This window comes from Peromyscus eremicus, chromosome 16_21, assembly GCF_949786415.1.
Source record: "Peromyscus eremicus chromosome 16_21, PerEre_H2_v1, whole genome shotgun sequence".
Lineage (NCBI taxonomy): Eukaryota > Metazoa > Chordata > Mammalia > Rodentia > Cricetidae > Peromyscus > Peromyscus eremicus.
In genome coordinates this window covers 11,298,830-11,314,698 of record NC_081432.1, presented here as the reverse complement: position 1 = coordinate 11,314,698, position 15,869 = coordinate 11,298,830, and the positions used below count along the sequence as shown (strand labels likewise).

General features: G+C 48.5%; 1 protein-coding gene across 2 annotated transcripts in view; it reads right to left on the bottom strand.

Moving 5' to 3' along the window:
• Cabin1 (calcineurin binding protein 1) overlaps window positions 1-15,869 on the bottom strand; it is a 126,692-nt gene that overhangs the window by 91,805 nt on the left and 19,018 nt on the right. For both annotated transcript variants that reach the window (XM_059281739.1, XM_059281738.1), the window contains exons 10-18: window positions 15,493-15,661; window positions 13,495-13,631; window positions 12,732-12,949; window positions 10,595-10,673; window positions 9,880-10,067; window positions 8,743-8,895; window positions 7,664-7,858; window positions 3,611-3,853; window positions 2,143-2,299 (exon numbers count right to left, since the gene is read on the bottom strand). In XM_059281739.1, the coding sequence (XP_059137722.1) occupies window positions 2,143-2,299; window positions 3,611-3,853; window positions 7,664-7,858; window positions 8,743-8,895; window positions 9,880-10,067; window positions 10,595-10,673; window positions 12,732-12,949; window positions 13,495-13,631; window positions 15,493-15,661 (1,539 nt within the window). The remainder of the gene's footprint in view (window positions 1-2,142; window positions 2,300-3,610; window positions 3,854-7,663; window positions 7,859-8,742; window positions 8,896-9,879; window positions 10,068-10,594; window positions 10,674-12,731; window positions 12,950-13,494; window positions 13,632-15,492; window positions 15,662-15,869) is intronic.

The window sequence follows — 15,869 nt, the reverse complement described above, 5'->3', positions numbered from 1 at the left end:
ATGGTAGTCAGGGTGCTCTGGATTTGGGTGGCTGGAGTTTCCTGAAATGGGTCTGCTTAAAAATTGTGAGTTTTCTGCCACACAAAAGCTGCCTCTCCTTCCCTAAAACTACAGTTTGAACTCCGCGTGTAAGAGGCAGCTGAGCCCTCCCTTCTGAGATTTCCCTCAGGGCGGGACTTGCTACCTCCAGCTGTCAACTCCTTCAGTGTCCACAGCAGCTGCAGGATTTACTTTACCTGAGGCCATGCACGTCCATGAGCCCCCATCCAGTGACTAAATGAGACAGCAGGACTGTGACATGAATCTTAAAAGGTCTTATTAATAAAAACAAACCCGGAGCTAGTTACTGGGGTGAACGCTGGAAGATCAGAGAAACAGAACAGGCCACAGCTAACCTCACCTCGCCAACTTCTCAGCCAATCCTATTTCCTCAAACTGGAAGCCTCTGAGTCCTCATCACAATGGATCTCAGCTGAACTGCTGCTAAAAACCTAAAAGTTTAACAGGACCTAAAAAGCCTCCAGTTCCTGGTCCTCACGCCTTATATATCTTCCTGCTTCCTGCCATCCCACTTCCTGGGATTAAAGGTGTGTGTCACCACCTCTGGCTGTTTCCAGTGTGGCTTTGAACTCACAGAGATCCAGATGGATCTCTGCCTCCAGAATGCTAGGATTAAAGGTATGTGTGTGCCACCATTTTCTGGCCTCTAGATTATCCAGTGGCTGTTCTGTTCTCTGACCCCAGATAAGTTTATTAGGGTGCACAATACATTGGGAACACAATGTCACCACACAGGACAACTCTGAAAAGGCACTGTCACTCCAGAGCTCCCTGACAGCCTAGCCAGGGTCTGTGAGGCCAACACCACAGGCTAACTTCTGGCCGGTCCTGCTGCTTCTCTATTTTATAAGAACTGGTGTGCCTAACAGACAACTGTCTCAGTGTCCGAGTTGAGTAACTCAGCTCATAAGGTCCCTCATTACTCAGCCACAAGTGTACTTAACCCTGAGCCACATCCTTGGAATTAAGTCTGGTCATAGGGTAGAAGTACTTCCTTACCCCACCTTCATCTGAAAAAGCCAAGTGGGGTTTTTTTTGGGGGGGGGAGCGGGGGGGTGGGGTGGGTGGCTGGGTGGTGTCCTCCACTAGCTAGCTCTCTATAAATGAGAGGATACTGGGATTTTTGTCCCAGAATTTGGTCAGCTCCCATCCCTCAGTTCACAGGACAGTGGGGAAGAGAGAGCACCTTGCCTGCCTGTCCGCAGAACACGTCCGTTCTTCCCTGGGCAGGCTGCTCTAGCTGAGGACACCAGTTCCTCTTGTTTGCTTACTTGCCCACAGCTTGTTTTCTTTCTTTCTTTTTTTTCTGAGATGGGATCACTCTATGTAGCGCTGGCTGTCCCAGCTATCTAGACTAGACTGGCCTCAAACTCAGAGATCTACCTGCCTCTGCCTCCCAAGTGCTGGGATTAAGTGTGTGTGCCACGATGCCTAGCATTTGCCAGTAGCTTTTAGAAAACTCTTTGGTATGCATAAGTAATTTTCATTTTTATAAGAAAAACAGGGCTGGAGAGATGGCTCAGAGGTTAAGAGCACTGCCTGTTCTTCCAGAGGTCCTGAGTTCAATTCCCAGCAACCACATGGTGGCTCACAACCATCTATAATGTGATCTGGTGCCCTCTTCTGGTATGCAGGCATGCATGCAGATAGAACACTATACATACATAAATAAATCTTTAAAAAAAAAAAAAAAAAAAAAAAAAAAGAAAAACAATTTATATTTTTTTCATAGTTACATTTATATGTGTAACATTTATAGTTACACCTTTTTTACTACCAGTCTTTTGGAAGTACAATTTAATACTATTTGTCAAGAGTTCTACAGACATTCATTGGTAGAAATTTATACTTTAAAAACAATTGAGCAGCAACAAAAAGAGTCTCCAGAATCTGTAGGTACCCAAGGTGTGCCCACAGCATGAGAAACAAATACCACAGGGCTCCAGAGGCTGAACAAGTGAGACTGCTCACTAAAGGATGCACCTACTCACAGACCTGGAGAAGGCCTCAGGGCCCTCTCACACAGGCCCAGACAAGGATGAGTGGGTCAGGCCTATTCCTTCAAGCCTGCTGATGGCACACCTTCCTCTGCTGGGTTCTGGAGCTGCTGCTGGTGGCACAGGGAACGGAAGGTGTCTTCCTCCTGCCAGATGATCCTGTGCAAGATGATCCAGGGCAGGACTGAGGAAACATAGGGCTCCTTGGGCTCCTCCTGTACAGCCATGCTGCAGTCGATGACCTGGCAAAGGGCACCAGCACAGTACAGCATGTCAGCCTCCCCGCAGCCCTCTGCAAAGGAGCCCACGCTGGAGTGCCCACATCAGCCTCCCCGCAGCCCTCTGGAAATGAGCGCACATTGCAATGCCTTCTGGGAGAGGTGAGCACACCATCTGCCTACTCCTACAGCTCTAACATGGGAATACTGACCTAGCAGTACCCCAGTTTATCATCAGACAGTCCCACAATGCCCAGTGACAATCACAAGATCTTTCCTCATGCCACATGCAATTACTGACTGTGGCAGAGGGAGCTAACAGCCCAGGGGCAGGCAGGCATGAGAAACTCCTGAGTCCTGTGGGCAAATACAGATGCTACCATGAAAGTGAGAGCAGCAACAGGGGTCTGGGCATAGTGATCAGAGATAAGCCCTTGAGGTGTCCAGGTAAATGACTGTGGATGCTCAACCCCCAGAAAGGGCAATGCCTGAGGGCAGAGAACACACTCACAGGCAGGGATCCCAGAGGGTGGCCCACAATAGCTTTAGCCAAGAAAGTAAGAGGAGAAGCAGGCTGGGGATCAGTGCACACCCAGACAGCAAGTGTAAGGAGGAGACATTCTCATATTTCAGTGTTTAAAAGGTGCCTGTGTGGCAGGACAGTAGCTGGGCTAAAAAGGTACAAGGTACAGAAAGGGCTACTATAGGACTGTTACAGTTCACGACAGAAATGGCAGAGACCTGGACCTGCTGAACAAAATGGAGGGGGAAGTAAAGGCTAGAGTAGTAATACTCACAGCCAGAGTGTAAGTCTAGAAGATGGGGGGGGGGGGGGTGCTCAAAGGAAGGGTTTCTGCCTCAAAGCCTACCTGGGCGACACAGGGTACTATGGCCAATCTGTGGCGTCAAGGGCAACCCTTCAACTTCAGGTTCTAGGGTATCGTGGGGTAGGGAAGCACAGCAGGGAGCCAGACCTGGGCTCGTGGGGTAGGGAAGCACAGCAGGGAGCCAGACCTGGGCTCCAGTCCTCACTCTTGCCTCCCACTAAATGCAGACAGGACCTCCTCTCTAAGCCTACTTCTGTCCCTCTGGAACAGGAAGTCTGAGGACCTTTGTTATACCATGTGCTGTAACAAGTCTAGACCTCGAGACAAAGCAGCCCCCAGGTCTGCATCCGTGGACAGCGACCTCCTCAAACTCTGAAGTTCTAGCCAGAGAAGCCAACGTGTCCCTTTGGGGTACGTAAGTCACAGTGCTTATCAGTGAAGCTCAGAAGGGTGTATCGGAGAGACACACCTGCTGAGACAGCACAGGGCAAAGGGGAGTGGGAGTTACCTGGATGAGGTTGTTGGTGAGCCGGACAAGGCCAGTGCTAGAGGAGGACTCCTTAAGGATGCTGCCACCACTGTCTGATGACAGCGCCTGCTCGATACCTAGCAGCAACTGGGTCACTGTGGCCACCCACTCCTCCTTGGCTGCAGATTCACTTGAGTTCACCATCTGCTGGACAGCCTCATTCAGAGCCACGTCGGAACATTCAAAACACTGCCTGTGGTCCTTCAGCCGGAGCAGTGAGTCCTGAGCACAGAAGAAACATGAAAGGCATGCTGTCAGCTCTGCACACTGGGACCGCAGGCCTGAGGCTCGGAGGGCACAAGGACAGCAGCCAAGAACCAAGAGCAGTCACCACTTCAGCAGTTTTCAGACAGCCTTGAGGCACTTGAAGGGCACACACTGACTCGGGGGCAACGGCAATACAGCAGGCCACCAGCCAAGGAGCTTCTAGAAAAATGCTTTACTTTCTCTCTCTCTCTTTTTTTTTTTTTTTGGTTTTTCCGAGACAGGGTTTCTCTGTGTAGCTTTGCACCTTTCCTGGAACTCACTCAGTAGCCCAGGCTGGCCTTGAACTCACAGAGATCTGCCTGGCTCTGCCTCCCGAGTGCTGGGATTAAAGGCGTGCGCCACCACCGCCCGGCAAAATGCTTTACTTTTGCACCTAATATTCCCATTTATAAAGCTGGGCCTTTGTGAATGGGATCATAGAGTTAGCAAGTAGCAAAACTGAGACTGACTTAAATTCCTTTGTTACCTCTTGTGTTGGTTTGAATGAGAATGGCCCCCAAAGACTCATATTTGAAAACTGGTCCCTAGTTGGTAGAACTGTTTGAGGAAGGATTGGCCTTGTTAGAGAAGGTGTGTCACTGGGGAGGGCTTTGGGGCTTTAAAAGCCCATACCAGGCCCAGTCTCACTCTCTCTGCCTCCAACCTGCAGATCAGAACACATGCTCTTAGCCACTGTTCTAGAGCCTGCCTGCTACCATACTTCCTGCCATGACAGTCACAGACTCACCCTCTGAAATGTTCTCTCATAAGCTGCCTTGGTCATGGTGTCTCTTCACAACAACAGAAAAGTAACTGAGACACTTCTCCAATGGACTGTGTCCCTCCACTGCCAGGTCTTGAGGAATGAGAGGGAGGTCTCAGCGGCGTGACACAACATGCTAGGGAGGGACTATGTCATGGTAGGAGGGCAGGAACTGAGGCCTCAGAAGGGACAACTGGCCAGCAGCTGATGAAGTCATCGTTCTGTGAGCCCCCTCTTCTCCAATGCCCACATGGGGTCAAGGTGCTGAGCGCCTCTCAGCCTCAGCCATGGCATCACTCCTTGAAGGTTCCGTGAGTATTCCATAAACTGAAATGCATACCACACCGAGGACAGTGCCCAGGACATAAATCACTCTTAGAACACCAAACAGAGCCATGACTTCTATGTTAAAATCTCTGGGGAAGTCATCAACTTTCTACAATGCTCCTTGGGGGGGGGGGGGGGGCGCCTAGAATATAACCCATTGAAACACCAGGGAAATGGGCTTTCACCAGTGGCTGGTGCTTCAGCAAACAGTTTGTGAATTCACAGATCTGACAGGCAGCTTGTTGGACCAGCGGGAAGCACTTGCTGCCTGCCCTGTGCCCATCTGGCTCGGATCCACCACCACCCCCAACCCCAAGCCTACCTAGGCCTGGTGGGAGCTCCTATCCACTTTTCTCTGGATGACATAGGTATGGGAGCAGAAATGTTCCAAATGCCTCTGGAATATATTGCAAAATTTGAACACAAAACTTTCTCCCAACTCACCAAGCCAGGAAAAGGGAAGCCTCTGCTTCTTAAGAGAAAGCAGCTTCCTTGACGAGGGAGCCACTGGGGGATGGGCTACGGAGTATACCTGTGGGGTCCAAATCCCAGCTGACTCTTTCTGATCAAAACTGACCACGCAAGAGGCAAATGTAAGACAACACAAATTCAGATTTCTGTCAAAGTTGGCAAAGATGAGAATCTGCCAATAGTGCTCTAACAGAACATACGGCTCAGGGCCAGAGTGAGCAAAAAAGCAGATCAGCTGCCAACTAGTGTAGAAACCAAATTAGCACTCTCTGTGGGCAACACCACTGCATACCCAAACAAATAAACAGAAAACAAAAAAAAAGGAACAGGAATCTCATTGAGGGACAAGGTTCAAATAAACAGGTGAAAATCAGTAGGGTTCTTATAGACCAACAATGTTCAGTTAAAAAGGATAGTAACATCTAAAATTAACTCAACAAGAAGGAACCATTGCTATACTGAGGAACATAAAGAGCAGCTTGCTAAACTGGGACCTCTTTCTTATATCCCCCTATCCATGAGAAGGATTCTGAATTTGATCCCCACTCCAGAAATGCCAAAGCAGGCAGGTTAAAACATGTAAAACAAAACATGGCCGTTGCTGGAGGCCAGTATGGGCAGATGTACTTTTGTCCAGTTGGTGGTGTCCAGCCTCCTGCCTCCTCCCTCTAGAACACTGCAGCTTTCCTGACGACTGACAGGTACAGAGGAATGCCAGTCCTCTGTGTGGAATAACTTGAGTAGATGGGCATTGTTCCAGCTGAGGAAATGTTATCTAAGTACATGAAACAAACTTACAAAGAACAAAATCACAACCATTTGAAAATATGAAAAGATTCTGACAACATAAAAACTGAGAACTTTGTATATAAAAACAAACAAAATAAGAATAAACTTCATGATTTAAAAGTAAACAACATACTGGAAAAACAAAACAACAACAACAAAAAAAAAACCAAAACTATCAAGATCCAATGAGAAAACATATTACCTTTAATTATTTAAAAAAAGAATCACTCCAATCAACAGAAAACACTCTCAATGGAAATCATTTCTTCCTAGAAGCAGAAGCTCCACAGTGCATGGCCCAGACTTCAGAACAGCCCATAATACAGGGCAACACTCCTCCCAAGGAACGAGCACCCAGCCACATCTACTGATGACATCACTGGCAGGAACAAGACAACATCCGAGCATTCCAGCCATCCTTCAGAGTAGAGAGGGCTGGCCCCTTCCCTCCTCCATTCATACTCCACTGGGTCATTCACCAAAGGCTAGCTCTCCACACACTATCATTCTAAGCAACCCTTCACGGTAACTAAGGTCAGGCACATTTCATTAGGCTCACCGTGTCCTGCCTCCCCTCCTAGGCCAGGAGCTAAAGCCTGCCTTCTACCGCTCTTCCCTCCCCTCCTACCATGGCTGAGAAGGCTCCCCATTTGTTCTCACAGCCTTATCTCCTAGGGTATTTCCCAGTTCAACAAAGCTAATGATTAAAATGCCAAATGAAAAGGCTGGAATATTACTATTCTTTCCAAACTGGAAGGGAAAGTACCCAATAAGCTAATATATAGACTGTGGTTAGTGCATAAACCATAAGGAGACAGAATTCCAGGCTTGTCATCAAAAACATTACTAGCACCCATGTTTGTGTCTATCCAATTCAGGACAGAGGGCAGTGGTAATACTGACTGGGGCATCTCCACAGTGTTTGCTATGTGGGAGGTACAGCATCAACATCATGAACAAGAGGCATCAAAGGAGTCAGGAGGGCACACATGACTTCAAACACAATGCTAGCATTTTTCTTCAACATGCAGTCAAATACAAGTCTGTATTTTATCTTGATTCTTTACACTGCACAGATCTTATCAGTTTTACATCTACTCAAAATTAAGTTACAATGCAATAAAAACAGATTAACAAATGAGTAGATGATAGGTGGATGATACCTTGACTATTCTTTCCTCCTCTGTCTGGCAAAAGTTCAGTCAAGTGTAGGCTAATACTAAAATCTAAACTCCTAGGTTCTAACATTATTATCCCAGTCTTGACTGTATCTTTGATGTAGCATCATCTTAGAGGGTAGGCTAACCTCCCACTGTTCTCTTCCAGTTACATGTTTTCAAAGGCTAGCTCAGAACTTCCAGAGGTATACACACACACATACACACAGAGGCAAAGGCAATATAAACATGGATGGGGACCCAATGGTGAGCACATACCTGCAGCAGAAGCAGTTGGGCTGGCCTCTCAGGAATGGAAGTCATAAACTCCAGGTGTTTGGCTCGATCAAACCCACTGGTACACAAGGTGGGCCGGAGCAGATGCACCACAGCCTTGTAGTCACCTGCCTCAAACAGCCGCTGAATCTCCTCCAGCGACTGGCACCTTTCCAGAGACTTCAGGTTCTTATCAATCTGAAAAAGGTCCAAAAATGTTGCCTAACGGCAAATCCCTCACCTCTTCCCTGAACTTAGCCAATGTTTGAGTCCTCTCATCCAAACGAGAAAGCCAAGACTATACTCTAGCACTCCGTTTCAGTGAAAACATACTAGACTCCCCACTCAACAATATCTGTGTTCACACAATGCACATACTCCTTCAAAAATATTTATGCTAACACCAAGGTCTATTCAAGTCTTTAAAACCAAACACACAGCCACTGCAGAAGCAGCGGAGTTCTTGAATAGTATCTGCCAAAACAGTGTGAAAGCTTCCTGGTCACAGTTCAAAAAGCCCGACTTCAACAACCATAGGCTGCCTGGCTGCCACAGACTCAGAGAATAAGCCAGGGGTCGACACACATTATTGACCCACAGGGCCCTTTCTGGCACAGGTAGCAGAGTGCCTGGTCTTAGCCTGAAACAAAGGTAGAGGGAGGTAGAAGCTTGCAGCCACGTGAACACATCAGATGTAGAACTGCAGCAGGGCAGAGGGAGCGCTGTGACAAGAGAGCCATCCAAAGAGGCCTGGCACACACACGGTACTGCTCTTCCAGTCCCACAGCCAGATCAGCTCTGGTCTGCACAGCCAGCACTTCCCTCCAGTCCTGCTGGGGCTGAGCAACAACACTTCCAAATCACACTCGGTCAAAGCTCCCACACTTGCCGCTGGGACAAGCTCTCTGCCAATGGGGTCTGTGCCAGGACTGTCTCCCTAGACCTGCTCTGCCCTCGTCCAGGACCTTCTGCTCAGCATGCAGGCATCTCTTATTCCACAGGAGCAGATCAGGTTTGGTCTGACTAGATCGACGCAGAGTAAGTCTCCCACTAAGAAAATACCGTTAAAAACATCTACTCACTTCCTCGAGAGAAACAACGGAGTCATTGTGAAGGTTGGGCAGCCGGATGACAATGTCGCCTTGCTCAGCCCCTGCCTCTGCCTGGATGGCACTGGAGCTCTGGAGCATTTCTGTGCAGATGTCATAGTTCTCCAGGGCTTGTTCCATGTCTCCCTAGTCAGAGGAAAAACCAAGGAATGGGAGCAAAAAGTAGAGAGCTAATTGTGTTGTCTGGTCCCATACATTCCTGATTCACTAGACGCAGACACCCTTAAGCTAGCTGGTTTCTGTTTATTTGCTAAAAGACAGGGTTTTGTAGTCCAGGCTAATCTGACACTATGTACTACAGGTTGGCCTTAAACTCTCTTCCTCTAAGTGTTGGGATTACAGACATGTGCCACTAAGTTTTTAATTCAATTATTGCTGTGGCCCTCACCCCACCACCAAAAGGGGCTCTCCAGAAAAGTGGAGCTAAACAAACATCTGTTGAATGACTAACTAATTAATAATGAGTGACCCATGCCACAACTCTGTGAGACAAAGCATCATTCACCATGTCATAGGTGAAGACACCAATGCCACCTCAGCACAGCCAGGTGTCTGGCAGACCCAGAGTTAAAACCAAGGCCTGTCCTAACTCTAGACCTGACCTTCTTCACATTAACCATGCTGTTTCCCCCAGACCGAGCTGCTGCAGCTGCTGAGATCCAGGCTGTCTCTGACACACTCTCCCAGTGCACCAGAAACCAGCAGTGATGGGTACTGTGAAGAGCCAAGCCACTCTGGCCTTCCTACCGAGGCTCGAAGGAGAAGCCTGCCTAGACCCTCAAAAAGCAGGTAAGTAGTTCCTTTTGGAGCGCTCTGTTCGTTCTCCTGTTACTTGCTGAGCATTCTTAGGAAAATATAAAGGATCCACCAAGACAGTCTTGAGTAGGAGTTGCTGGGAACACAGGATCCCTCTCAAAGCCCTGTGGTGGGCACTGAGGTACGTTCCAGAATGGCAGCCATGCTTGACTGGCTGACATGCTGGCAATCTACCACCATGCCCCACTTCCTCACACCAAGTCCAGCAGAGTTATGAATGTACATTTCCTCAATATACCCAGTTTTCTGCCCTCCCTGTCAGGTGCCAGGGCACATTCTGACCATGGAACCAACCTGTAGTGCCAAGAAACGTGCTTTCAGCCAGTAAACACGGACAACAAACTCCAGCCAGCCATCTTCAAATAGGTCCCGCTGAGATGAGGCAAAGGACAGCTGCAGGAGGTCACCCAAGCAGTGGGTTCCCGGGAAGTCAGGCCCAAACCTGCCCGTCACCACACCAGCTGGGCAGTTCCGGGGAGACACTAAAAACATCAGGCCAATGTGACACTTTCAGGTACATCATCCAAACACCCTCCCACTCCCCCCCAGGCCACCTTCAGCCCTCCCTATAGCAGCCCACAAGTGTCCATGATTAGGTACCCTGAGTCCTCAAAGACTTATAGCCCGAGCAGCAGGATACAGAGTTGCAGAGAAGATGAGAGCTAGGAGGAAGCGGGCTGCTAATTTCACTGACTGAACTCTAAACTTATCTACATCCCACCAGGAGGAATTTTAAAAGAATGATCTGAGAACATTACTGGAGACACATACAGCACTGAGTAGTCATTCCGAAGCTCAGATTCTGCTTCCTTAAATCCCAAGTAACACTAACAGCAGGTAAGTGCCACAGCCACCTCTGCCGCCACCTCTTCAGTGTCGGGGGATTTATCGGAAATCCCAGCTCAGAGAGGCGCCCAGGGAACTGCATGACCCAGCATCATCACTCTGGCTTCCTCCAGCCTACTGGGGTTCAGAAAATCCCCACACCAAGAACACAGATGCCTCCTACCTGTCGAACTTCTGCCTTTGGTCAGTAGCCACTGGTCCAGCTGGAGCTCCATGCAGGAGAGAGACATCAGCATCATGTCCTGTAAGACAAGGGCAGGAAGTGCGGGAATAAACTCACAAAGATTTACTAAATCACGAGGTGACCAATCTAAAATCCTCATGGATTCCAAGCTTGGCCTCAAATGACTACGCAGCCAATGGCTGACCTTGAACTTCGGCAGCTCTTGTTCACACCTCCCAAGTACTGGGCTTACAGACATGTGCCACCATATTCAACTGTTTGTTCCAGGGCTAAGGAATTAACCCAGAGCTTTGGGCATGCTTGGCAAACTTTCCACTAACTGAGCTACATCCTCAGCATTAAATTTGCTTTTTTATAAAACTGCTTAAAATTTATTTATTTATACAATTTTTTTTTAAATGTTGTATTAGAGTATGTGTATGTGCATATGTGTGTGGGGTGTGTGTGTGTGCACGTGCACACTACGGCATGAGTGTGGAGGGTCAGAGAACTCTGCGAGGTGGTTCTCTCCTTCCACCTTTACGTGGGTTCCAGGAGTCAAACTCAGGCAGCCAGGGCCTATGCAACAAGCTCGTTTACCCACTGAGGTGTATCTTGCTGCTCTTAAATCTACTTTTGATGAAAACAATTCTTATTTCCACCTGTGTTTTATTTACTAAATGATAATCATGGCTACTTGCTAGGGTATTTAGAAAAAACAAGAGATGGCTCTAGCTAGGGAAGAAGCAATTGTCTGTCACCTCACCCTCTGCCAGGCCAGACACAGGCTAGTCACTTTCAACATTCAAAAGTGCCAGCAATGTGATGTGTCGTCCCAGGGTACTAAGGAAGCTAAGACGCGGTGATGGGGTGCTGCCAGCAGGCACAGCTGGGAAACAGGCAGTCCCATTTCTGGATTTCAGATGCTGGCTCCTGCTGACTCACATTATTCTTAGAGAGGTATCCCAGTGAGATCTGCTCAGTGAGGGAACAACGGCTCTGCAGATACATCAACTCCAGCCTGACTCTCAAGCAGAAAGACTACCTGGGTTGGGGCCTGTGGTATTTGAATGAGAATGGCCGCCACAGGCTCACACACTTGACTGCTTGGTCCCCAGTTAGTGGAACTGTTGGGGAAGAATTACAGAGTACGGCCTTGTTGGAGAAGGTGTGTCCCTGGGACAGGTTTGAGGTCGGCTTATGGTTCGTGGATGGAGATGTGAGCTCTCAGTTGAGCTCCAGCAGCACCATGCTGCCTGCCGTGATGGTGATGGACTCCTACCCTTCTGGAGCTCTAAGCCCCAAATAAGCCTTCCTTCTGTAAGTTACCTTGATCATGGTGTTTTATCAGCAGTATAAAAGTAATTAAAATACATGGCTCTCCACGTTCCTACCTCAGCACCCGGCATTCTACCTTCAACTACTTTCAACAAGAGAAGTGGGCCTGCTAGCCTATTTCCTTGAGCTCTAGAAAACACTACAGCAGGAACCTGTGATACAGAATACAGTAGACAGAGTCGAGCCAGGCTAGGCTCCCAACTGCTGGATGACTCCACTACTCCCCTAAGCACCCTACCTAGCTTCTATTCTTTTTTCTCAACTAATAAATATATGAATAGGGCTGGGAATATAGCTCAGTGGTAGAAGTCTTATCCAGCATGCACAAGGCCCCCAATACCATGCACGTACATAAAAACATTTTCATACAAATTAGTAATAGTTCCTAGTCTGTCAATACAGCCAAAGGCTTCCTTTTCCTTTCCCTGCAACCCCTCCCATGTCAGTAAACAACACTAGACACCGTCCCCAGTGGCTTACTTCTTACTCAACCCAGTTGTGTTCCAGAACCTCAACTCCTCTGCACTGCCATTAATGGAACCTGTCGCCACCATGGCTCAACTGGCAGCAGCCTCTTTCCAATCTGCTATACTCATTCTCACCCCCAGAGTACTCCATTAGGGGTCTTTGGGACACAAAACAAGCCATGTGGCTCCCTGCTTCAAACTCCACGATGACCCAGGTTCCAGACCCAGAAGTAATCAGAGCAAGTGGGCTGGACACATCAGCCCCGCCCCCGTCAAAGACCCGTGCCACTGTCTCCTAGTACCACTGACACTAGCCCTGAAGAGGCCCCAACCTTGATGTGCTTGTTGCTGCAGTCCCTCAGTAATGGGTTGGGTAGGCTGGTGCTATGCCTCCTCCAGCTGTGGTAGACACTAAGAACGACATCCGCTAGGCCCGGGGGCCACCTCAGCAAGAACTTGTGGCCCATGCTCTTCAGATAGCGCATCATCAGCTCCAGGATGCCGCCATTGGTCAAGTTCTCCATCAGGAACTCATGCACATCCTGCTTCTCTGTCCAGAGAAGGAAAATAACCTCACCAAGATGAACAGGCCCTCCTGTGCCCAGTTTCTCTTCTCTTGAGAAGAGGGCTGCTTGGGTCCTTCCTTCCCCCACTCAATCTAGGTAAACTAAGGCCATACTGCAGTGCTAAAGCCAGGTTTACCAGGGTTCAGAGCTGGCTCCAGCACTTGTCAGTGGTGAACAAGCCTCTCAAGGTTCCCATGTCTAAGATGGGTATCAAAAGGGCTGAGCTCCAAGTGCTGCCATGTGCAGTGAACGAGATCATATGCATAAAACACAGTGTCTGGGACACAGTGCACACAGAATAGATGTGCTAACACACATTCAACTTGCAAAGGCAAGCCTCTGAATCCAGTGTCAGATACACAGGCTCAGGAGCACAGCAAGTATGCACCTGGACCCTCAGCTATCCACAGGCAGCTCCTTCACCACTGCTCATGAAACACCCCTGAACCGTCATGCAGAACAGAACCTCGGCAGGCTACAGGTCCATGGAAGGGACAGTCCCTTCAATGATCACATTGTTGATTCCTACCAGATTCCATGAATGTGGCTGAATCAAAAGATAGTCGATGAGGTCCCACATTTGAGAAGCTCTCCAGCTTGGCTTCTGACTGAACTTCATAGTTATTAAATGGATCATCTTCCTCCTCAGGGTCCAGTTTTCTTAACCTATATGGAACATGCTCAAATTACAAAAGCCATACCACTCACTGTGACAAAGCACCCCAGCTCCTCCAGTAGAACAACTACATTGAGCCAAGATGAAGTCTACTGAAACAGATAGATGAGAACACCAACAGCCCAGGCCTCCAAGAGGTGCTGCCTCTCTCCAGACTTCATTAAGTCTGTGACTGGTCTGTACCCACATTTGTTCATTTATACCACCAACAGATGGCTGCAAAGCAGCAGCCATGCGCCAGGCACAAAGGTAGGTACCAGAACACAACCATAAATACAAGGAGTTGGCCAACAGGAAGCTCATCTCTTGATGGGAGAGGAGGACCATAAGCAGGTACTCACATACAAACAACCCAAATAAGGACCAACCACAAGCACTTGCTTTCAACAGAGTCTCGGGGACCTGCCTTGGGGAGCAGGACCACAGGGCACACTCTCGGGCTGACAACAGTGAGGGGCTAAGCATGAACAGAGGCTCAACCCAGAAGAACAGCTGTGCTGTGGGGCCATGTCAAGCCCATCTAAGCTTTATCCCTCCATGGCTCCTCGCAGTGCAGACACCACCCTCCAGACTCTTCCCTAGGACCATGTTTTGGCCACCCCTGTAGCTTTCTCAACCAGCACCTCTACAGCACAACACTTAGGGCATCTGTAAATGTCTCTATCTGGACACTCACAGTAACAAATATTCAAACTTCACAGAGACAGACTCAAATAAAGTAGATGTAACTCCACACAAAGAAGGCAGGGTAGGCCAAGCAGGATAGGCTAAGAGGAAGACAGGACCACTCAACTACAGCACAACCCTTCCCTCTTCCAAACAGAAGCCTTTTCCTGTACACTTCAGGAAAAATACCACAGAAGGCACTGCATCTCCACCTTGGTTCTCCTTAGCTGTGTACTGAAAACAACCTTTATCTAAGAATTTTACCCTCATGGGAAAGAAGGGGGAGGGGAAGAGATTAAGTATCTTGATATAAAATGGATATATAGTCTGCTAAGCTTCTGGATGCCTCTTGCACTCTTGACATGAGTCATCACTGAAATAAACTGTCACTGGTCAAAAGCCAAAGACTCTAGATCTCTTGATGGTGTACTGATCAAACCCTACTCAGGGAACTGTGAAAGGAGAAAAGGCATAAACTCACAAAGACACAGGAGATGAGAGAGGAAGTCCTGGCAGACGAAAAATATGCCACCCAGATGTTATACAGAGAGATATGATGGACCAGAGCAAATTACACTCTACGAGGAGTGGAGGAACAGGGTACCAAGAAGCACGGCCACTGGAATGATAACCCTAGAAAGGCTATGGATAGAGAGCCTGGGGCTTCTGAAGAACAGACAAGACCAGAGCAGGAGGACCAGGAAGGACTTAGTCAGAAGGAGAGGCCCAGGTCCCTCCTGTTTCTCAGAGTCAGCACCTTCTCCCCTAGATTCTTTGAGGATCGTGAAGAATCAGTAAAGAAACCAGATGTTCTTTCGTCTTCTCAGAATGCAATGGAATCATGGAAAACAAGGTCAGGCAGGCACACACCCACCGAAAGACAGGTGGCGTCCTTCCATGGGGTTTCCATAAGCATGTGCAGCAACCCTGCAGCACCCCAAGAAAAAGTGGTGCCTCCACCTCCCTGAGCCACTCATCTTGTGATAAGGAAGTACCTAGTCCCCAACGGATAAACCAGTCACAGCTCCTGTATTCAGGAGAGATGAGAAAAACCCAAGAAGCCAACTAGTGAAATCAACACTCCGTATTCGGTACCCAAAGGGAGGGGCAATAATAGGCTGAAAATGCTGCTGAGACCGAAGGACAGCAGTCTGCAGGTTCCTTCAGAAAAACAGAGTGCAGTACCTGGACGGCAGGAACTTTACCAGAAGGCCCTGGAAATCCACTTTCTCCTCCTTTTTGCACTTGGTGTTTCGGACACGGGCAGACCTCCGCTTTGCTGTCTCTCCACTTTCTTCTACAGTCTTCTTACGCTTCACCCCTTTCTTAGATTTATCTCCCCCGGAAACATCACCTTCACCAAGAGGGACAATTAAGGTATGACAACGGCAGCAGGGAAAACAGTGACACACACATACCCACTGCTTACAAGTCCTCCAGCACTGAGCTCTTCTGTGACAGCCGTCAACTCCTTCCCAACAGCAAAGACTCCTGAGCCCTTAACTCTCATGTCCTTCGTGAGCTGCGGAGACCCCCAAGCCAGGGCTCAGAACACTTTCACC